The sequence below is a fragment of the Salvelinus namaycush genome, chromosome 2 (assembly GCF_016432855.1).
Source record: "Salvelinus namaycush isolate Seneca chromosome 2, SaNama_1.0, whole genome shotgun sequence".
Taxonomy (NCBI): Eukaryota; Metazoa; Chordata; class Actinopteri; order Salmoniformes; family Salmonidae; genus Salvelinus; species Salvelinus namaycush.
Window position 1 is genome coordinate 64577580 of NC_052308.1, and position 24465 is coordinate 64602044.

The 24465-nt window shown below is 42.5% G+C and overlaps 1 protein-coding gene across 5 annotated transcripts in view; it reads left to right on the forward strand.

The window, feature by feature from the left end:
- Nucleotides 1-24465, forward strand: part of LOC120066011 (regulatory-associated protein of mTOR-like) — a 195043-nt gene that overhangs the window by 89298 nt on the left and 81280 nt on the right. For all 5 annotated transcript variants that reach the window (XM_039017056.1, XM_039017073.1, XM_039017064.1 and 2 more), the window contains exon 8: nt 17637-17696. In XM_039017056.1, the coding sequence (XP_038872984.1) occupies nt 17637-17696 (60 nt within the window). The remainder of the gene's footprint in view (nt 1-17636; nt 17697-24465) is intronic.

The following is a 24465-nucleotide window of genomic DNA, read 5'->3' on the forward strand; positions in this document are numbered from 1 at the left end:
AGACGCCTGTCTCTAATGAGCGCTTGCTTTGGTCAGTGATTTAAGCAAACAAAAGCCCAGGCTATTAATTGAAGTTTTGCGGTATGTGTCATAGCAATTCTAGTACAAATCGAAAGTATTGGCAAGAACTCGGCAATGTCTCACATGCTGTATAGACAGGCATTTGTTCCTCGCATATGTTTTTTTCTAAGGATGAGGTTTCGGCTAATGGGTACTTCAAATGTCAGTTTCTGATAAAAAGTGTAAGATTGGAGTAGCCATTTCCTTTTCAACTATCTTTTCATGCTCAGGGCTCCCGAGTGGTGCAAGGCACTGCATCTCAGTGCAAAAGGCGTCACTGCAGTCCCTGGTTCGAATCCAGGCTGCATCACATCCGGCTGTGATTGGGAGTCCCATAGGGCGGCGCACAATTGGCCCAGCATTGTCCTTGTTTGGCCAGGGTTGGCCGTCATTGTAAATAAGAATTTGTTCTTAACTGACTTGCATAGTTAAATAAAGGTTAAATAAAAAAAGATCCATTACAGTGGGATGCATTGGCGTATAATAATACCATTGGGGAACAAGGACATTAATAGGCATATCATTCCAAAAAAGTAGCAATACTCATTCTTTGGTTGAGACATTAAACTGTGTTCTATGTGGTCACTACACAGCTCTTGGTATTTGTTGCAAGTATATTGTGTCTTATGTAAATTTCAAACCCAACATGTTATATTATCATGGCCACCTAATCCTTATTTCCCAATTGGGCCACCCAACTTATCTGGGAAAAATAAAATGTAGATAATGTTTCTATAGCCAAGTCTTATTGCTTAAGGATTTGATAGTCTTGGAGTAAAGGTATTAGATTGGTCATAACAAAGAATGATTTCCAATGCTAGAAATATCCATTATCAGCCCTGTCTCGAGACTTCAGTGAAATCTGCCTCTCTCTCTCGCTCCCTTCCATGCTGAAAGACATGTGCCTCTCCCCTTAGCTATTTGCATTCAGCGCCGCTGTGAGAAAAACAGATGCGAAAGCTCACTAAGACAGGCTTACCTCGGCTTCCAAACCTGCATAAAATGCACAGAGGGAAGATAATGAAAGATGGGGATGAGATGGTGAGTACGAATATAGAGGGAGAGAGATTCCTTGCTCACCAGAGCAGAAAATCATTACTGATAGAGCACTGTCTTCAAGGGATTTCCTCGATGTTCAGATATAGTGTGGCTATGGTTATGGAGGGGGAAAGGAGCAGAGATGGTGAGAGGAAAGGATGGAACAAGAGGGGATAAAAAGAAAGGGAAAGGTGTGAGGGAGGGAAGGAGTGGAGAAATTTGGAGAGGAGAAGAAAGAAAGGTGAGAAAGATCTGATGAGCTTGGAAAGAAGGGGAGAAGAGGGTTAAATAAGGAAAGGAAAGGAAATGAGGATAGTGATTCTTGAGGGACTCGGCATGCTTATCAGATGGTTAGGAGCTAGTCATGGCCTCGTGTGACAATGAGGAGCTGAGAAGCACAATCTTCCTGCTAAATCTTTAAGCAAGACTGCCTCAATATCATGCCACCTGGGCATCGTGTGTGTTTTTTGCTAAGGAAGCGAAGTTCTCACAGATGCAAACACACACACACACACACACACACACACACACACACACACACACATATATATAACAGAAAAAGAAAGCACACATTTGTGTGTGTGTGAGCCCTTCCCTCCTGGAAACTGAGACAGCCTTTCCTGTCACCTCTAGTAGCTTCTTGTCATTATCTATGATGTTGTGAGTGACAGTACACCTTCAAAAGGCACATCACTGATCAATTCTGAATGAAAATGTGTCAGCAAACTAACAACTCATTCTCTCTGTCCTCACATCTCCTTAGTCAATAGGGGGAAGGAGGAAACATGTGAGGAGGGTGTAACACACACTGAGTATAATGTAAATGCAGCTGTTGTCTGTCTCTGTGACTTCACATTGGGGAAGCAAAGCATTGTGTAACCTCACATGTTCAATCAAGTGTATTTCTCAGTGACTGCTTCTCCTATGTCATGGTGACGTTGGCTAGATAAGCACAGAAACACCTCGTCGAGCGTAACGGTCGTCTCGCGCCGAGACGACGGTTTTGAAACTCTGACAAGGGTTTATCGTTGGCTTTTCTGCCGAAATTTTTGGTGATCGACTAGGAATTCCTTGAAGATCGACTAGTCGATTTGGTTGGTGACAACAGCAATAGAATTGATAAAACGCAGAGTTATATTCAAAACAGCAGTGCGTTTTAGCCTAGGGTCTTCAAGGCATTCTGAGGTAGTCTCAAAGTATTCAAAGGTACTCCATGGTAGGGATCTACACGGGACGGATTTCTTCATCCCGCTACCCCCTCCACACCTGCAGCATTACATACCTTACCTGCTGGCTTTCTGTCCGACTGCCACCTGATACGGCAAGAACTGGTCCCAAACCAGTTATTGTAGGCGTATGTGACACAGCTCACTTGCCAGCCATGGTCCCATTAATTTTGCGCCCTATAGGCAATATCAAATGCGCAAATATAACTTAAATAGGTTAAATTACCAGAGATTCTCACATGGCCCATTTTATATTCGTCTCTCTGTATTACTGGGTTGTATCAGCCAATATGATAGATGTAGTTGAAGTGAGCGGAGTTGGAGACTTACACTTTCTCTTGAGCTATTTTTATAGCCTACCTTTCAGGAGTGTGAAGATTTTCAGACAGAAATATGGATGATCAATATTTATTTCTACGCAATGTAGTAAACTATGGCCTAATCATATTTAGGAGGTACATTTCCTTGGAAAGATAACTGCCCCGTGCTTCTCCGCCCGTGCATAGGCTATTGCCTACTCTATTAAATTGAGACCACACGCACACCTGATCTCGTGTGTGTGTGTGTGTGTGGAAGCAGCAAGAATGATGACATCAACACGTGCTACGTTTTGAAAGAGGATATAGCCTACACTACATGACCAAAAGTATATGGACACCTGCTCGTCGAACATCTCATTCCAAAATCATGGGCATTAATATGGAGTTGGTCGCCCCCGTTGCTGCTATAACAGCCTCCACTCTACTGGGAAGGCTTTCCACTAGATGTTGGAATATTGCTGCAGGGACTTCTATTCAGCCACGAGCATTAGTGAGGTCAGGCACTGATGTTGGGCAATTAGGCCTCATTTTCAAGCATGGTGGTGGCTGCATCATGTTATGGGTATGCTTGTCATCGACAAGGACTAGGGAGTTTTTTTTAGGATAAAAAGAAACAAGATGATGGAGAAAGGAAACCGCACACTGCTCTTGATAGTATCACTGATATTTAATAAGCTTACGTATCGGCCTCACGGCCTTCGTCAGAGCTTTTGTGAATTTAAACAAAATTAGCACCCTTATGTAGACCTCGCCCCACCCACATCCGTTCCACGCATCGAAAGGGGTTGGAGGCGAAGGAAAAACAATTAAGTGCTACCAAATATAACAATATGCATTTCATAAATATTACAAAAGTGTATAAATAAGATGTATTAAACACGTCTCTAAAACCACAATGAGGACATAGCAAGTTCTCATTAATCATTGGGTAAATCGTACGAAAAACATCAGAGTAATCTTAAATAGGGACATAATTCATGTTCAAATTCACAACATAACATACATAGGCATTTCATCATTAAGTCCTTTAGGAAATAATGTCTGGAGGGTGAAAATCCCAAAACATTCTCTTTTAATATCACCTCCCCTGTCTGATATCTTAACTTTCTCTATGCCACAAAATCTAAAAAGGTAGCAATGTCATGCTTTAGGTCATTAAAATGTACTGCGACTGGATAATCCCTGTCTTTTCTCCTGATTGAACTTTTATGTTCACTAATTCTCTGTTTGACAGAACGAGAGGTTTTACCGACAAAGCAGAGCCCACATGGACATTTAATAATGTAAATAACATGGGTGGTGGAACACGTAATAATGTTGTTTATTTGGAACCGTTTTCCTGTGTGTGGGTGGCAGAAATATTCACACTTCATCATATTGTTGCACTGTGCGCATCCTCTGCATTTATAGCTACCATTTGGAAGAGGGCGTAAAAGAGCCTGGCTGATTTTCTTTTGTGGCTGGCAGTTGGCATGAACCAATTTATCGTGTAAATTGCGACCTCTCCTATACACAATACGTGGTGGATATTTAAATTCAGCCGGCAAAGCTGGGTCCGATGATAAAATATGCCAGTGTTTCTTGACCACATCTCCCACTTTTCGCGAATTCAAAGTATATGTGGTTGTGAACATTACGAAGTGTTCTTTAGCTTTAGTGGGTCTTTTTTTGTAGCAGTTCATCTCGTGTTTTTCCCCAATGCCAAATTAAGAGCTTCAGCCACACATTGTGGCGAAAAGCATCTTCTTAGAAACCTAATGCGCATCTCCTCTGCTTTCTCTAGATGGTCCTCTGTGGAGTAGATATATATGTCGATATATATGTCGCAGTCTGAAAAACTGGCTTCTTGGAAGTCCTCTTTTTAATGGCTCAGGATAAAAGTTGTCCCCCTGTAATAGAGTATTTATGTCCGTTTCTTTTCTATACAGACCTCTAAACAGGGTTCCATTTGATTTCTCAATCCACATATCGAGGTAATGAACACGTTGAATGTCACATTAAATAGTGAATTTGAGATTGGGGTCAATGTCATTGAGTAGTGCAATAAAGTCTGACAGCTCTTTTTCCATTCCTTCCCATATGCAAAAAATGTTGTCAATATCTCGATACCACTTCAGGACTTTATCGTTTTCATTATTAACAAAACTTTCTTCAAAAAGAGCTATATAGAGGTTAGCATAGCTCGGAGCGAATGTGGAGCCCATCGATGTTCCATTTCGTTTGGAGGTAGTATTCATCATCAAACCTAAAATAGTTAAACGCCAAAACATATTCAGCCAGCTATAGATTAAAGTTTGTTGGTGGATATTTGTTAGTGTCTCTGTCCAAATAGTGAGCTAGGGCTGCCAGCCCCCCCCCCCCATGGGGAATGCTGGTATATAGACTCTCGACATCTAATGTGACCAAATTACAGTCTTATGTTAAACCCGCTATTGGTGAGATCTTGAAGTCTATAGTCTTTTACAGTCTATAGTCTTTTACATATGATGACAATGCTTGCCCATGAGTTTTAATAAAAGAGTCTACAAAGTTCGACAATGGCTCTAGCATTGAGCTTATTCCTGCAACCACTGGTCTGCCTGGATAATTGCCTTGTGTTTTAGATTTGTGTAATTTCGGTAAAATGTACAGGCATGGACGTATGACACATTTGCTGCAAAGATATTCATATTCAGGTTTTGAGATGAGGTGGTTTAATAGGGCTTGCTACAGATTAGAGCATATATCCCTTTGGAACACCTGTGTGGGATCAACACTGTTTTCTGTAGAAACGTTCATTGCTGAGTTGTCTCTGAATTTCTTCTTTATATTTTTCATAGTCTAAAACAACCACAGCACCCCCCTTATCTGCAGGTATAATAACCAAAGATGAATCTTTCATTAATTCATTAAGTGACTGTTCTTCTGTTCTAGTGAGATTCTTCTGAATGTGGTTTGTTTGTCTCGTATTTACTGACATGGCTTCTTGTTCGACTAACCTACAACAGGTATTAATCGAGGAGTTGTTAACCATGGGACAGAATTTGCTTTTGGGCTTAAAATGGGAACGAGTTCTTTGATGTGTTTCTAGGCCCGAAACAGTGGTTTGCGAAAACACATGCTTAAGTTTAATCTTGCGAAAGAATTTAAACAGATCTACTTTCGTATCGAGTGGTTTATCTGTACATGTAGGTACAGACTGAGACTTGAGCGTCAGTAAGGTATTTTTTGGAGAGGTTAATTACCGCGTCCCGCTGTAGCTCCGTGTCCACGGCCTGTGTTCCTGGTCTCCTCTTCGACCGCTTGCCTCTCCTACATCATTTATTTTCTTTCGTGGAGCCTTGTGTTGCTTCCGGGCTAGAAAAACCGACTGTGTGCCATGGTAGCTGGAGTCACTGTCTGTAGGGAATTCGCTCTCGGTGGATGCCTCTGTGTCCAAGTTTCCATGTCCTCCCGCTGCTGCTTATCTGGTCCCCCGATCAGTGGTGCGTCCCTACGTCGGCCTCTCTGTGCTCCTGTCCTTGGGCCTTCCCATGTGTACACTTGGTTGAGCTGGTAGTCCTCTGTGTCTCGCTGATAGTTCTTGATCTTTGTTGCTTGTAGAAAGTCTCTGTATTTCCCAATGGACTGGTTGATCGTGTCGTCTATGGATGAGAAATTTGGGCCTAGAATGTCCTTCATTATAACCTCATGTTCGCTAATCTTAACTTCAACTTCTTTTACTTCCTTCGACACATGTTCAACGATTAATAGCATTAAATCTAAAGATCATTTGAGTATTTCACCCCATTGCTGAATGAAAGTTTTGTCGTTTTTCCCTATTGTAGGCTCTTTCTGTATTCTCAGTCCTCTTGGAATGCGCTTATTGTGCCAATACTCGCTAAGAGTGGTGCCATGCAGGAACAAACGAGTTTCTTTCTCTCGGAGTCGGATTTTAAGTCCGACAGTCGAGTGCGGAACTGGGTTGTCCATGTTGGAGGTTGGGAAAAGAATCTTGTTGGCGTCTTCTTGTGTGAATGAAAGGGTACTCGCACAATGCGTGGTAAGTGAGTTGATCTCTCCTAGCGGATCCATTGTATACTTGGTACGTCTTCCTTCTTGGGTATACTTACAAGATTTCAGAGTGCAGAGTGAAGATAATAGTTACAAATAAATGACATTATTACGTGCTCCACCACCAATGTTATTTACATAATTAAATGTCCATGTGGGCTCGGCTATGTCGGTAAAACCTCTCGTTCTCTCAAACAGAGAATTAGTGAACATAAAAGCTCAATCAGGAGAAAAGACAGTCGCAGTACATTTTAATGACCTAAAGCATGACATTTCTACCTTTTTAGATTTTGTGGCATAGAGAAAGTTAAGATATCAGACAGGGGAGGTGATATTAAAAGAGAATGTTTTGGGATTTTCACCCTCCAGACATTATTTCCTAAAGGACTTAATGATGAAATGCCTATGTATGTTATGTTGTGAATTTGAACATGAATTATGTCCCTATTTAAGATTACTCTGATGTTTTTTGTACGATTTACCCAATGATTAATGAGAACTTGCTATGTCCTCATTGGGGTTTTACAGACGTGTTTAATACGTCTTATTTATACACTTTTGTAATATTTATGAAATGCATATTGTTATATTTGGTAGCATTTAATTGTTTTTCCTTCGCCTCCAACCCCTTTCGATGCGTGGAACGGATGTGGGTGGGGCGAGGTCTACATAAGAATGCAATTTTTTTTTCTTTTTCAGAAAAGCTCTGACGAAGGCCGTGAGGCCGATACGTAAGCTAATTAAATATCAGTGATACTATCAAGAGCAGTGTGCGGTTTCCTTTTACCTTCATCTTGTTCAACTGTTGCCATGCACCTGCAAAAAAGATTGCTCAGATGTGTGAGTGCCTTTTGAAGAATAAAAATTTGCGAAATACAGCTTTCAGCACAGGCAAAATCCTAGACGGGAACCTGGTTCTGTCTGCTTTCCAACAGACACTGGGAGATGAATTCACCTTTAAGCAGAACAAAACCTATAACACAAGGCCAAATCTACACTGGAGTTAGACGACATTGAATCTTCCTGAGTGGCTTAGTTACAGATTTGACTTAAATCAGCTTGAAAATCTATGGCAAGACTTGAAAATGGCTGTCTAGCAATGATCAAGAATAAACTTGAAAGAATTGTAAAAAAAAAAAAAAAATGTATTGGCAAATATGGTACAATCCAGGTGTGCAAAGTTCTTAGAGACTTACCCAAAAAGAAAGCTATAATCGGTGCTAAAGATGCTTCTACAAAGTATTGACTCTGGTGTGAATACTTATGTAAATGAGATATTTCCATATTTATTTCACAATAAATTGCCCCCTCACAAAATAATATTTGACTGTCATTATGGGGTATTGTTTGTAGATGGGTGGAAAAAAATATATTTAACCAATTTTGAATTCAGGATGTGGAATAAATCAAGGGGTATGAGTACTTTCTGAAGACTAACTAGTGATTCCAGGTTACTGGTAAAAAAGCTGCGAGATATTCGCTTTTTCTTCATGACCAAAACATGACGTTCCATTTTTAGCTGATATGGGTGTCAATTCATTTAAGCAGCATATCAAATTCAGATAACATTGTCGGTTACACCAGCACCTCCGGCTACCTAATTCCAAACAGTGAAAAAAAAATAATAATAATGATTTGTATGTAGAGTTGAAGTCAGAAGTTACATACGCTTAGGCTGGAGTCATTAAAACTCGTTTTTCAACCACTCGACAAATATGTTGTTAAACTATAGTTTTGGCAAGTCGGTTAGGACATCTACTTTGTGCATGACATAAGTAATTTTTCCAACAATTGTTTACAGACAGATTATTTCACTTATAATTCACTGTATCACAATTCCAGTGGGTCAGAAGTTTACATACACCAAGTTGACTGCATTTAAACAGCTTGGAAAATTCCAGAAGATGATGTCATGGCTTTAGAAGCTTCTGATAGGCTAATTGACATAGTTTGAGTCAATTGGAGGTGTACCTGTGGATGTATTTCAAGGCCTACCTTCAAACTCAGTGCCTCTTTGCTTGACATCATGGGAAAATCAAAAGAAATCAGCCAAGACCTCAGAAAAGAAATTGTAGACCAAACAATAGTACGCAAGTATAAACACCATGGGACCACGCAGCCGTCATACCGCTCAGGAAGGAAACACATTTTGTCTCCTATTGATGAACATACTTTGGTGCGAAAAGTGCAAATCAATCCCAGAACAGCAGCAAAGGACCTTGTGAAGATGCTGGAGGAAACCGGTACAAATGTATCTATATCCACAGTAAAAACGAGTCCTATATCGACATAACTAGGCCACTCAGCAAGGAAGAAGCCACTGCTCCAAAACCGCCATAAAAAAGCCAGACTACGGTTTGCAACTGCACATGGGGATAAAGATCGTACTTTTTGGAGAAATGTCCTCTGGTCTGATGAAACAAAAATAGAACTGTTTTGTCATAATGACCATCGTTATGTTTGGAGGATAAAGGGGGAGGCTTGCAAGCCAAAGAACACCATCCCAACCGTGAAGCACGGGGGTGGCAGCGTCATGTTGTGTGGGTACTTTGCTGCAAGAGGGACTGGTGCGCTTCACAAGATAGATGGCATCATGAGGGATGAAAATTGTGGATATATTGAAGCAACATCTCAAGACATCAGTCAGGAAGTTAAAGCTTGGTCGCAAATGACCCCAAGCATACTTCCAAAGTTGTGGCAAAATGGCTTAAGGACAACAAAGTCAAGGTATTGGAGTGGCCATCACAAAGCCCTGACCTCAATCGTATAGAAAATGTGTGGGCAGAACTGAAAAAGCTTGTGCGAGCAAGGAGGCCTACACACCTGACTCAGTTACACCAGCTCTGTCAGGAGGAATGGGCCAAAATTCACCCAACTTATTGTGGGAAGCTTGTGGAAGGCTACCAGAAACGTTTGACCGAAGTTAAACAATTTAAAGGCAATGCTACCAAATACTAATTGAGAGTATGTAAACTTCTGGCGCACTGGGAATGTGATGAAAGAAATAAAAGCTGAAATAAATTATTCTGACAATTCACATTCTTAAAATAAAGAGGTGATCCTAACTGACCTAAGACAGGGAGTTTGTACTAGGATTAAATGTCAGGATTTGTGAAAAACTGAGTTTAAATGTATTTGGCTAATGTGCATGTAAACTTTCGACTTCAACTGTATGTGTGTGTATATATGTATGTGTGAATGTGTAAAAGTGTATGTGTGTGTGTATATGTATGTATGTCAAAGACGTATAAAGTTGTCAAAGTAACAAAAATTAAAACGTCAATTACAATGCCCTAAAAAGCTTTTTTATTTTCATTGGAGTGTCACCTATGCCCTTATATTAGTTATATTCAAGAATAAAGCCAATAATTCATTTTTATTGTGATTCATATGAATGTACCCTAGTAAAATGTAATTCAGTGTAACACTAAGTGTTTAAATAAATAATAAAGATATGTATGCCCATTTTACATAATCACAAGGTTATATATCCATGCATAGACTGGCAGAAATATAACTACCCAGAAAAAATGACATTATTTTATTTTGAATACCACATATTTGATGTGTCACGGGTCACAACAACTCAAAATTTGTTGAATGTTTTTTACAAAAACGTCCTGCCTTACACTGAATTTTTTCCAAAAACCTATTTAAATATCTTTCACTTCATCCTTTGAGATTTGTTTTTGTCTCTCTGTGTCAGCAAAACAGTTATTGTATTTTAATATAAAATACTGGTGTTATACTGTATGACAATTTAGTTACCCTGAATGATACTTATCACTACGGCCCACAAATTTTTATTAAATGTGATTCCTTCAGCAATAACACTAATGATCCTATGAACTATTATCAATAGCAGCAATAGGATTTTTCTTTTAGCTATTTTTTAAGTTATAAAACTGTGTAAAACAGGATAAGATGTTTAAAATGTGCAGGCTAGCTGAACTTAGATATCTTCCATATGTGTGTGTGTGGACCCATACGCCACACACATAAAGAACATGGGTTTTACTATGCAACATAGTTTAACTGACACATGAAGTACAATTTAATTCACGTAGGATTAAATCAGCATTGAACATTCCAAACAAAGCATTCATTAAAAAGCATTCCATAAACATTGTGCAAAAAACTGTAGTTTTGCTTAGTCATCACGAAACACTGGATATCTTTCTCAAAGTTATATTGCAATGCTTTGATACCCTTTTCACTTTTTTCTGGAGTGGAGGAAGCATGTGGTTGATCCAGTGTTTGAGATTGAGGCTCAAGGGATTGCTCTAGTTCTGGAGTCCAGGACTCAGATGGTTGCTCCAGCTCTGGAGGTGCAGGTTCATGTTGTACTTGTACAAGTTGTTCAGGGGGCTGCTCAAAATAGTTTCCTTCCGTGGATACTGGAGTTAAGTTCATCACCACATTCATTTGTTTGATTGTTTTCACGGCGCCGCCTCTGATTTAATCAAAATTTCCCCCTTTTTTTCCAGCATCAGAGTGTGTCATTGTATGGATCGGTGGATGATGAGGAGTGACCTCCTTCTCTGATAGCTAAAAAACTAAAATGTAATAGTTATGACACTGGCACAGAATAGGATTCACATCCATTAAATGTTATTAGTAGTCTCTTAATGGTAGGCTATACAATGATAATACTTAATCAAAGTTTAAACGTTAAATCCACTCCCTCTGCCTTTCTCAAACATGTTTTGTTACTTTTTCATTGCTAATGTTAATAATAATCACATTACTATAATTTGATCCTGCGGCAACACTTTACGTTGCATTATTACACAATTATTACATGATAATTTATGTAATTATGCATTGCTACACTAACTGGTCAATTTCTATTCAATGCAGGTACATTTCCATTCAATGCAGGTAGACAAATGCAATTTCAAGATACTTACACAAAATAGCTACATAAAATGCCCATCAAACTACTTCAATTCAAACTTGTACAGTCTCGATTTTTCATAAAGTTCCCCAGCTATTAACTAATATAATTCATTATCCATTTTTAATCCATAATTGTTTGTGTAATATTATATTAACTAATATAATCCATCGGTTATACCTTAACTGCAGTGCAATAAAACATTAACTACAGTGTAATTGTACAACTTAATGTTCATAAGTGTTATTCACCCAGCTTTATTTCCTATTATATCCTATTCTGTTGCTGACAGTAGCTTGAAACCATGAAAACAATACCTTGCTTTTCTTCTGGCTTGTCTTTCCTCCATAGCAACTGGATCTGCGTTAGTATTTAGTCTGTGCCGTGCAGCCCTCTCCTTATTAGACAACAGTATAAAGATAATGTACCTTGAAATACTTTAAAATGATAATATTCTGCATTCATACAAGTAAATTTGAATTGCATGATTAAATGTTGTAAACTAGTGAAAACATGGGATAACAAAGCTACTGTCATTCAGCATAACGGGTGACATTGTGGTATAACATGAACCTTTTGTTGTGCTGAAGGACAAAAGCGTGATATGGATTTCATACATAAACATATTTAACAGGCAGTTCCTTGGCCACTTATATAAAGTAACCATATAGCCTTTTATAAAAATAACATTAAAAGTATGTTTTCTGTGTTGTGCTGAAGAACATGCATTTTTGTTACCAAGGTTACTAGATGGTGAAAAGGTGAGATCATCAAATATTTCAGAGATTACCATCATGTGATATGCTTTTTACCTTTGTTATACTGAATGATATTGATGAAGCGCAGAAGTCCGGACAAAAGTTATTCAAGTTATTAAATCATTTTTAGATTCAGTATGTCGCTCCCATTCTATATATTGTTGCAAACACTAACACAATTATGCCATGGGTGTTCATTTATATTTTTAAAACACTTTTGTCATTAGAATTTTTACCTGAAGTTACACTGAAGGACATTTTGACACTTTAGAACTCAATAACAATAACTTAATTTAATAGTTTGCAACACAAATATTTCTGGGTCAAAAGAAGGGAAAGACAAAAACCAGGTATAAAGTATGTCAAAGATAATGGACCTATATATTTTAAAATAATATAATCTTTGAGAACTAACAATTACCAAGCTAGACAGTCAGGGAGAATTGAACATTCACCGAACAATGAATTTAGCAGTGTTGGTTTTGTTATGTTTGAGCAAAATAACACAGCATTAGCCATGGCAAAATGCATAGAATTGCAGGAAATTTGCTTGGGAGAGAGCTGCAATATGCAACTTTGGGTGAGCCGACCAAATTTACATAGAAATGTGTGTTATAGATCTGTCATTCTCATTGAAAGCAAGACCAATAAGCGGTAGATCTATGTGCGCTATTTCTATGCTTCCAATTTTAAAGTTACATTTTTGTCCTTTACTTTCGGTTTTGTAAGCCAGCTTCAAACAGCTGAAAGAAAATACAATATTTTTGGTTATGGAAAATATATTTCAGTGGTTTATTAGTGGTACAATGATTATCTACACTACACATGCTTGTTTTGTCACGTAAACTGCAATGAGGTGAACCATTTGAAGTTTTGCAACCAGGAAATGGCGGTGCAATTTCTGCATAGTTTCTAACAGCTGTCATTCAAATACCATACAGCGCTGTGAAGCATAGAACCTGAGCTCTGACGTCATTTATAGCATGTTACAGTACAGCCACTGCGTTCCAATTTAGGCGCTTATCAATTACAAAATCTGCTATTTTTTTACCCATATACGGGAAAGGGCTACCAATCAGGAAGAGATCGGTACTGAAAGACCACTGCATTATCTGATCTCTTATTCTGTGAACTTTGTCAATTATCTTTTCATGCTCAAAGGATCCATTATAGTGAGTGCGATGCATTGGCGTACAATAATACCATTGGGGTAGGAAGACATTTGATAGGCATATAATTCACTTTTCTTTGTAATTTTCATTCTTTGATTGAGACATTAAACTGGGGTCTCAGTGGTACGTTTTCCGTTTCCCTTTCATTATACGTCTCTTGGCATTTGTTGCAGGTATATTGTCTTGGATAAATTTCAAACCCAACATCTAATATTATCATGGCCACCTAATCCTTTGTTCCCAATTGGCTCATTTAACTTTAAAAAAATAAAATAAAGGTTAATGATGAAGTAATATAACGGTAGATAATGTTTCTATAGCCAAGTCTCAAATTGCTTAAGGATTTGATAGTCTTGGAGTAAAGGTATTAGATGGGTCATAACAAAGAATGATTTCCAATGCTAGAAATATCCATTATCAGCCCTGTCTCGAGACTTCAGTGAACTTTAGAGACTCTGCCTCTCTCTTTCCCCCTTCCATGCTGAAAGAGGCATGTGCCTCTCTCCTTAGCTAATCGCATTCAGCGCTGCAGGCTCACTAAGACGTGATGGCTTACCTCAGATTCCAAACCTGCAACACACAAAAAAGCACAGAGGGAAGAGAATGAAAGAGGGAGGTGAGAAGAGAAAAAAAATATAGGAAGAGTGAGAGAGGCAGAAAGAGGGTTTCCTTGCTCACTAGAGCAGAAAATCATCACTGATAGAGCACTGGCTTCAAGGGATCTCCCCGATGTTCAGATAGAGGGTGGCTATGGTAACAGAGGGGGAAAGGAGAAGAGCAGAGATGTGAGAAGAGAGGAAAGGATGGAACAAGAGGGGATAAAAAGAAAGGGAAAGGAGAGAGGGAGGGAGGGAGGGAGGAAATGAGGAGAGGAGAAGAAAGGATTAGAAAGATCTGATGAGCTTGGAAAGAAGGGGAGAAGAGGGTTAAATAAGGAAAGGAAATGAGGATAGTGATTCTTGAGGGACTCAGCATGTGTATCAGATAGTTAGGAGCCAGCCTCGTGTGACTGTGAGGAGCTGAGAAGCACCGTCTTCCTGCTGAATCTTTAAACAGGACTCCTGTTCTGCTGCCAACTCCTTGACAGGTGACTGCCTCAATATCCTGGAACTTTGGTGCTTCCGCACACTCTACTCATGCCAACCCCACCCCCTGGGCATTGTGTGTGTGTTTTAGCTAAGGAAGCTAAGGTCTCACGCAAGCACACACCAACATACTCAGTCACACACACACACATAACAGAAAAAGAAAGCACACAAATGTGTGTGTGTGCACGCGAGACCTTAGCTTCCCTCTTGAAAACTTGGGACAGCCTTTTCAGTAACCTCAAGTACCTTCTTCTCATTATCTATGATGCTTTGCATGACGGTACACCTTCAAAAGGCAAAACGCTGATAAATTCTGAATGAAAATGCATCATCACGGAGCCTCATTATCCAGTCTTACATTCCTTTCGTTTACCAAGATATCCCTTGATACACACCAATGTTTTGCACTCGTTTAAAGCTAAAACAACTCATTCTCTGTCCTCACATCTCCTTAGCCTATAGGGGGAAGGAGGAAACATGTGAGGGTGTAACACACACACACACTTCCTGTACAATCTCTGGAGCGTGGACTCAATATGGGAAATGGAACTGTACTCTATGCTCTTTGTCCTTGTCTGTGGTGACATCACAATGGGAAGCAAAGCATTGCTTAACCTCGTTCTATTTCCCTTTGGACTACTGTACATTCAGCTTTGTTTCAACAGACCTAAACAGGAATGTAATGGGTACAGGAAGAAGTTTTACCCCATAAAACTTCATAATACATCATACTTTAACGACCTCAGACTACCTTGAAGGCCCTGTGCTAAAACACATCGCCGTCCTGAATGCATCTCTGCGTTTTATAAGTTCTATAGCAATGCGTAGACCTTTTGAAACCCGAGTGCCTTGAACCAGATCCATTAATATACATGATACATATACGGCACTGCCCTCGAACCATAGAAATGAATAAAGATAGGTTATGCCTTGAACATCCTTGAGACATAAGCCCTGAACCTACTGTGACTGTTTCTCTGCCTGAATAACCACTTAGCTTCTAATAGTGTAGATCTCAAACATTAAGAGGAATCCACAGCTTAGGGAATCAGAGCAGAACATTATATACAGGTAACTGCCAAAATAAAGGAAACACTTGAGTAAATGGGGGATATAAAGTATATTGAAAGCAGGCTTCCACACAGATGGAATTCCTGCGTTAATTAAGCAATTAACATATCATTCTTAGGGTCATGTCATAAAATGCCCAGTTGCCCATTATTTTGGCTACCATGGCTAGAAGAAGAGATATCAGTGACTTTGAAAGAGGGGTCTTAAGACACTTTATGTTGGGGTTTCCTTTATTTTAGCAGTATATTATACAGCAATAGCAAGGAGCCAACAGTCAGCTAATTAGTGTTTTGTTAATTATTGCTGCTAATGTCAGTGTATCAACGAGGGAGAGCAAGGGAAAGGATGGAGCGGGAAGACAGAAGAGAGAAAGGATGGAGCGGGAAGAGGGAAAGGATGGAGCGGGAAGACGGAAGAGGGAAAGGATGGAGCGGGAAGAGGGAAAGGATGGAGCGGGAAGAGGGAAAGGATGGAGCGGGAAGAGGGAAAGGATGGAGCGGAAAGAGGGAAAGAATTAGAGGATAGAAGGAGAAAAGGACAGGAGAAGCGAAGCAGACGGTGAAAGAGAGCCAAAAAATAGGGGGATATAGAGAATTGGAAACTTGGTAGACGATGAGGACTTGGGGTTGGGAGACGTGTAAAATGGAGAGGGGGAGTGGAGGGCAGACTGAGGGAGTTGGGAGACATGCACATTCACAATGATAGGGGAGAGGGAGCGAGAGAGACCGAAGGACAGAGATTGGAATTGAAGGAGAGAGCCGCATAGAGGGAAAGATGGAGACAGAGGGAGTCTGGGGAGGACTGATTGGGGGATGTAATGAGCTGTAGCAGACAGTCGGCTCCAAGGGGACCAACAGAGAAGCTCCGCTCCTCCCTCTACGACCTAGTTTGGGATCCCACCGAGAGGTAGCCGTCGCGCACACAAGACCCCACACACACACTCTTCCTCACTCTCTCTCGTTCTCTCGCTCTCTCCCAAGCACGTACGCACAGACAGTCACACGGTTCTCTCTGCTCCACTTCTCTCTCTAGGACAGTATGTCCTCTGACACCCTTCTCCATCTCTTCTCTGTTTGTTTTGGCTGTGGATCAAAGTCTCCTCTCCTCCTGTGTTTTGGGAACACTCTCCTGCTTCTCTATCTCTCATTCTGTCTACATGGCCTTGTCTCTTCATGTTCCATGTCCTGTTTGAGAAGACTCGTGTGCCACTTTGACCTCTGTCCTAAAAGTTCATTACCACAACAAACACAGTGGGAGATCTGAATGTAATGGCCACCTGAGGTTTGTTGTGGGGAGTTGTTACACGGTGTTAGTTTGCACTTTGTCTGGGTACGTGCTTGAATGTCCAGATGAGAACACGTGTGCTGGACAGCTGGTGGCGAGGTTCTGTATAATTCAAACGTTGGATTTGTGTAACGCATGCGCGCACGAGTGCACGCTCACAGAATACACACACCCCCACTCCCCACCACAGACACACACCTGTGTTCCCCTTGATAATAATGACTAAGCCCCATCTGAGATCTCAACCCAGCTGCTATAGTTGCTGCCTCAGCAGTGCTATATCGTGCCTCTCCTCTACCTTTAAACATCACCCTGCTGGGAACGCACTGGACCTGCTACCAGCCCGGGCCTGTCCAAGCACGATAATACCCTCTTCACTGTGGGAGTCACAGTGCGGTCTAAATAGACCTGCGTGTATCCCTTTGTGACCTGACCCTCGCCTAAACCTCTCTAGTTCAAAGACATTATGCTATGTAATTGAAAGTTACTAATTGTTCCTGTGATATCAAACTTTTTTTTCACTGTGAAAACAAACATATTTCTTTGTGGTTGACACGGCAATGCTTCCACACATACTGTATGCACAAGTTCAGCGGTTTACAGATGAATTAAGACCGGAAACATTTATATAGCACTTTTGTTTGCTTTCTTGCTGCCCTGATTGGACTGGATCTCTGTTTGTGCCCCCAGGTTTTGCATGCAGAAAAGTGCCAAGCTGGTGCCAGGGGTGACATTGGACCTCATTGAGAAGTAAGTACCGCTGTGGCTACTCTCCCGCTTTCATTTCTGCTTTCTAAACTTTATATTGCTTTTCTTCTTTTGTTCTTTCAGCGAGTAGTGTAGTTTGGACCAATTTAAAGCCCTACTTTTTATTTTGTAAAGATCTGTTTGTTTTTTTATAGGTGGATTTGAGTATGTTCTTGTTGTGAGTAATACAAGTATGCCAGATAAAAGGACGTACAGATGCAATTCCACTCGTTTTGAGAACATAAAAGGCAGCTTACAGCACCTAGAGCTCCCTCTACACCAACTACACAGAGAGACTACGTTAACACGCTCACATAACAGGAAAACAAGACAGATACAAACTTTTCGATACTTTAGATTTGGCCCTCTTGCCTAGTCTTTGTCTGACTCAGACAGACGTTCTCGCTTTCCCTCCCAAACACACATGCTGGCGTGTAAACGCACACATGACTTTGCCTCCAGCTAATTGTGACTCAGTCAGCACATGGCCATGATTCCCTCAGTGTTAACCAGGCCAAAATGGACACACACACACACACACACACACACACACACACACACACACACACACACACACACACACACACACACACGAGTCTAGTCCTCTAGAGGTTAATTAGTGTGTTTGGCTAAGGGCTAGTAGAGGCTGAGGGTGTCATGGTGCACACTCACTGAACGTGAGTGTGTGCACGTGAGTGTGTGCACGTCGGGGGCTCAAAGTTCATCTAGTAGAACTCTTTCCAGTGTGACGCAGATAGTCACGTTTCACTCCTCTCTCTGCCTACTCTTCCCCACCAGATAGTCACGTTTCACTACTCTCTCTGCCTACTCTACCCCTCTCCAGATAGTCACGTTTCACTCCTCTCTCTGCCTACTCTACCCCTCTCCAGATAGTCACGTTTCACTCCTCTCTCTGCCTACTCTTCCCCACCAGATAGTCACGTTTCACTCCTCTCTCTGCCTACTCTTCCCCACCAGATAGTCACATTTCACTCCTCTCTCTGCCTACTCTTCCCCACCAGATAGTCACATTTCACTCCTCTCTCTGCCTACTCTGCCCTTCTCCAGATAGTCACGTTTCACTCCTCTCTCTGCCTACTCTTCCCCACCAGATAGTCACGTTTCACTCCTCTCTCTGCCTACTCTGCCCTTCTCCAGATAGTCACGTTTCACTCCTCTTTCTGCCTACTCTGCCATTCTCCAGATAGTCACGTTTCTCTCCTCTCTCTGCCTACTCTTCCCCACCAGATAGTCACGTTTCACTCCTCTCTCTGCCTACTCTTCCCCACCAGATAGTCACGTTTCACTCCTCTCTCTGCCTACTCTGCCCTTCTCCAGATAGTCACGTTTCACTCTTCTCTCTGCCTACTCTGCCCCTCTCCAAGACTGGAAGTGAGTTTAAGATTGGATCCAAACTCAAGAGTTGCCTCCCCTGTGCACCATAACTCCTCAGGTACCTCTGCCGAACCGCAGCCTGTTCCTTTTTCAAACAATCCCCTGTTCCAAAGGAGAGGATACAAGAAGTGTCTCTCTCTTCAGGTGGATAAGGTACTCTCATCCTTCCTTCTCTCTTGCTCACTATCTGGCTCTCTCTCTCCCTTTGGCATCATGTCTAACTCTCTCGCTCTCTTCCCACCTTCTCTGTAGCGTTCTCTTTCCTTCTCTTCCTCTCGCTTACTCTCTGACATATGGAGATGCCTCTGTGGAGGATAAAAACTGCTTGAGAAATAACCAGGTGGAAGAGACAGCCTTTCAACTAACAATCAGAGTGAGATCTCACTCTCTTACTTTGCATCTCTTTGTCTCTCCTTTTATTCTCCTTCTACCATATCAGTACATCACGGGTCGGTTTTGACAGCTTTGACACTTCTCCCTCCTTACATCTCTCACTGGACTGGAGGGCTGCGGCGAGAAGACATGTAAAGGCACGTCAGGAGGCTCATACGAGCGTCAGTCTTATCGTGGGTTTGCGTCAGCGGTTGAGGTTGTGCTGGGAAAAGGCTCCCCTCTGGAAACGGAGCTACCTTCCTAGTGTTTTAAAGTGACGGCATTCCGTCTTGATACAGACCCAAAAGAAATCAAAATGTAGGTCGCGTTTGAGAGCTTTGCAAGTGTGAGGATGTTTTTGGGAGACCTCGTCTCAACTGAATGTGTAGAGTGTAGTCCGCAGTGGATTCGTTCAGTATCGCCTCAGAGAGTTGGACACCAGCCGACCCAGTGTAATCAGTTTGCGTCAAAGTTCGTGCTGGGAAAGGCTTCCCTTCGGAGTGTGTTTTAAGTGACGACGTTCAGATCTGACCCAGATGCAGACCAAAAAGAAATCGATTTGGGTGGTATTTCAGAGCTTTGAGTGGTGTACTAGTTAAAAATCACCTCACAGTTGGGCTTCACCTACTAAGTACTGGAGTCCAGTGCAGCAACGGAAGCGCTAATTCATAATGTACTATAGCCGTTCCTACAGAATCACCCAACACCTTCCCAGGTCAGTTCTGTTGGGTCTCATAAGAACCTGTCCATAGCAGAGTTCATACCTTGTCACAACACTCATTTAAAGGACCTTCTCATTTACCTCTGTCTGGAACTTTAAACACAGCTAGTTTTGGTGGCAGTCTCTAAAATGGTTACTGGTTACTCCCCCCCCCAAAAAAATCTAATTATATCTGAACGCTATAACGTTGCAACCTCCTGAACAGGCCCCAGGTGTATTAGTGCTGAGTTGGAACAAAACCCTGAAGACACCCTGTGTGGTTCTCCAGGCCCGGGGTTTTAGACAGCTGCAACAAGGAGTGGTGCTGAAGCGTTAGCTTCCGGAAGGCTGAGCTGTGCCAGTGTGTGTTTCAGCACTGGGCCCCAGGAGATGGTGACATTTACCTCCCAGCTGAGTTTGTGACTCAGTCAGCACATGGCCATGACTCCCTCCGTGTGTTCAGTGTTAACCGGCCATAATGGAGACGCGCACGCGCGCACACACACACACACACACTTTCTGCTCAGAGGGCCAAGACGTTACATATAGACAGCCGACCCCCATTACATAAGACTAAGTCACTGCAAAGAACTTGGACCAACCAGTAATTACATGATTTACTTCTTCTCTCCCTCCTACACACCCACATACTCCTACATACACACACTTATTGCAAAAGGATCTTAGATAAGAGATTTCGAGTCACGATTCTAAACCATGTCAGTTATCATGACTAATACTCTACTTCACGCAGATGCAATATAATGGAATTTGTTTATTTTCTCTTTTGACTTCACACCGCCAAGCCCCGCCTCCTGATCAAGGATGATCCTTTCTTATCAAGAAACACAGGTCTTTTTTCTTTTCATCTCCCCTGAACTGTTTTCCTACTGCATGGGAATGATGGGAATAACATGGGAACCCTATGAGCTTTGAGCATGGATTCCAATTCCAATCCCGCAGCCTATTGATACTGTGTCTCCCAGACCCCCTGGAGGGGTGCGGTGCTAGTCTAGCCCCCTGCTCGGTCTCTGAGTAGGGTAGGGCTGTGCTCATCATGCCTAGTCACTTGGCTTATGGGTCATTATTTCACGTGACATAGTCACCTGAAATACTTGGAAACTCAGCAGTGACACTGGCGCACTCTACCTTCTGGGAAATAAATAAATGAAAACTAATCCATTAATAAATGGAAAACACTTGTATGACGGGTAACAATTCGGGTTGGCAAGGGATATTATACTTTGACCAGGATATCCGTCCATCCATCCATTCATTACCTCTGTATCCCCTCTTAATCCTTGAACAAAGAGGGAAACCAATTTACCTCGCCACTTTTCTGGTACACAGGTTGTCCTGTCCGGAATGCGTAATGTTTCCTCTTTGGTGCTTCATGGTGTTGCCAATCATTGTTGACCGGAACACCCAGTACTCAGTGGGCCACCAGCCTTTCATCTAAACAGTAATGGGATGTTATAGGTTGTATTGTTTGTCCTTCAGAGGTCTCTCCCCAAGCCAAACAAGCTCTGGAAATCATGTCGGCGTGTTAGTGAATAATACTGGGAGGGAATTATTGATAATAAATTGTTTACCTCAAGCAGGAACCCTGAGAAAACATGTCTTTACATGTCGCTGCTCACCAGTGCCCCCAGTCGAACGGAGTCAAGGTTATGGCAGAAACATGTAGTCCTCTTTTTCCTCCGTTCTAATACATTTAGCTGAGAGGGTGTGTGTTGTCTGTACTGACTGCTAATGTATGTTTGGCCAGATGAATGGGAGAGGTGGGTGAGCTCCTGTGGGGTTTAGGAGCTCTGAATGGGAAAGAGAAATGGTGTCTCTTTGATGTTGTGACACACTGCTCTTTCACATGAGCGATACCTTGTTGGTTCAGTGCAGCCCCTCAGCGTTCACTCTGGGCACTGTGTGTGTGTGAGCTTTCTTTAGTATGTGTGTGTGCTTTCTCCGTGTGTCTCAGGATATACCCAGGGAGATGGGGGAAGCCATTTGTCCCCGTTCCTCCTTGTACTCCTCTCCCCCACTGAGGGGGTCATAAAGCGTCATGGGGGGGGCGGTGGCCCGGTCAACACATCACCATCAACACAGCCATGCCTCTATTGATCTACACTACACACACTGGGGCTGTTAGGAGTCATCATTAGACCACACACACACATACTGTACATTGTTTTACATTTTGTTCATTTAGCAGATGCTATTATCCAGAGCGACTTACAGGAGCAATTAGGGTTAAGGTGCCTTGCTCAAGGGCAAATAAGACCAATTTTCCCACATAGTCGCCTCAGGGATTCGAACCAGCAACCTTTACTTGCCCAACGCTCTTAACCGCTAGGCTACCTGTCGCCCCACAGACTAGGCCACACACACACACGCTACCTACTGGGGACACCTGTTCTGGCACCACATTCTGGGGACACCACTTTCCTGACAGCCTAGAGACAAGATGAAAACATCAACAACAAAATCTGTAATAAATACAATTGTAATTGATTTATTGAAATAAGGATAGATGACATTGTGATGACTGGGCAAGAGGAAACTCCATATTTGACATCAACAGGAAGTCCTATCTGGGGACCAAGTTCTGACCAACTAGTGCCATCAGGGAACTAACTAGTGTAGGCTATTGTTTAGGGCACAAGGGGAAGATGGATCCTAATCTAGATTACCGGCAAAGTTTGTATTGGTAGAACTGCCTGGCCTTTCAGCCTATCAGTACCCGCTAGAGAATGTTGCCGGGCATACTCTTTGGCATATGCATCAGATGCATATCAGCCTGTAAGGTGCGCAAACATGCTTGATAAATAGTGCATAAGCTATTGTAAATGATTAATTGCGTGAAGAAATATTCAGTGTAATCCATTTGATCAACTTAATTTGTAGATTTGATTAGTAATAGAGTTATAGTAATTAAGTCAAGTAAAAATAGAATATTTGCTGTATTCCTAAACAGTCACCAGTGCATCAGCAATTGTAAAGGGTGAATTGCATAAATAAATATATGTGGAAATATATTCATGACAAGATACAATCAACAAATTACTGTTTTTATATCGGACACTGTATTGTGCCCTTATGCGAGTGTCGTTACGCATTAATCAATTTCCTCTTCTTTTTTGGGGGGGTCCACAGTCAGCGCACAGCTTCGGGGCTTTGTGTGAGCAATCCTCACAAACAAATTGGTTGCACTGCACACAGTTTTCATGGGCCTTGCTTCATGTGCACCTGCCGCAGTATCACCTCAGTATTGGACACCATCCAGCCCAGTGTAATCAGTGTGCGGCATCCAGCCCAGTGTAATCAGTGTGCGGCATCCAGCCCAGTGTAATCAGTGTGCGGCATCCAGCCCAGTGTAATCAGTGTGCGGCATCCAGCCCAGTGTAATCAGTTTGCGGCATCCAGCCCAGTGTAATCAGTGTGCGGCATCCAGCCCAGTGTAATCAGTGTGCGGCATCCAGCCCAGTGTAATCAGTGTGCGGCATCCAGCCCAGTGTAATCAGTGTGCGGCATCCAGCCCAGTGTAATCAGTGTGCGGCATCCAGCCCAGTGTAATCAGTGTGCGGCATCCAGCCCAGTGTAATCAGTGTGCGGCATCCAGCCCAGTGTAATCAGTGTGCGGCATCCAGCCCAGTGTAATCAGTTTGAAAAAGTCCGCCCCATACCGATCAGACCAAAAGGACTCCACATCATGCTCTGTCCGCTGTACGCCCCGCGAACGTACAAGAGTTGAATAAATGCTTAGTTCATCCATATACATGTCCCACCTACTGTTTCCTTTTCTATGTGCATGAGCAACAGTACCATCTCTGATGTGCGGCAACATCTGCATGTCACATAAAATCCCTTTTCTACCCAAACCGTGCCGTGCCGTCCCTCCCAGACTCCTGTCTCGCCGTGCCGTCCCTCCCAGACTCCTGCCTCGCCGTGCCGTCCCTCCCAGACTCCTGCCTCGCCGTGCCGTCCCTCCCAGACTCCTGCCTCGCCGTGCCGTCCCTCCCAGACTCCTGCCTCGCCGTGCCGTCCCTCCCAGACTCCTGCCTCGCCGTGCCGTCCCTCCCAGACTCCTGCCTCGCCGTGCCCCTCCCAGACTCCTGCCTCACCGTGCCGTCCCTCCCAGACTCCTGCCTCGCCGTCCCTCCCAGACTCCTGCCTCGCCGTGCCGTCCCCCCCAGACTCCTGCCTCGCCGTGCCGTCCCCCCCAGACTCCTGCCTCGCCGTTCCGTCCCCCCCAGACTCCTGCCTCGCCGTGCCGTCCCCCCCAGACTCCTGCCTCGCCGTGCCGTCCCC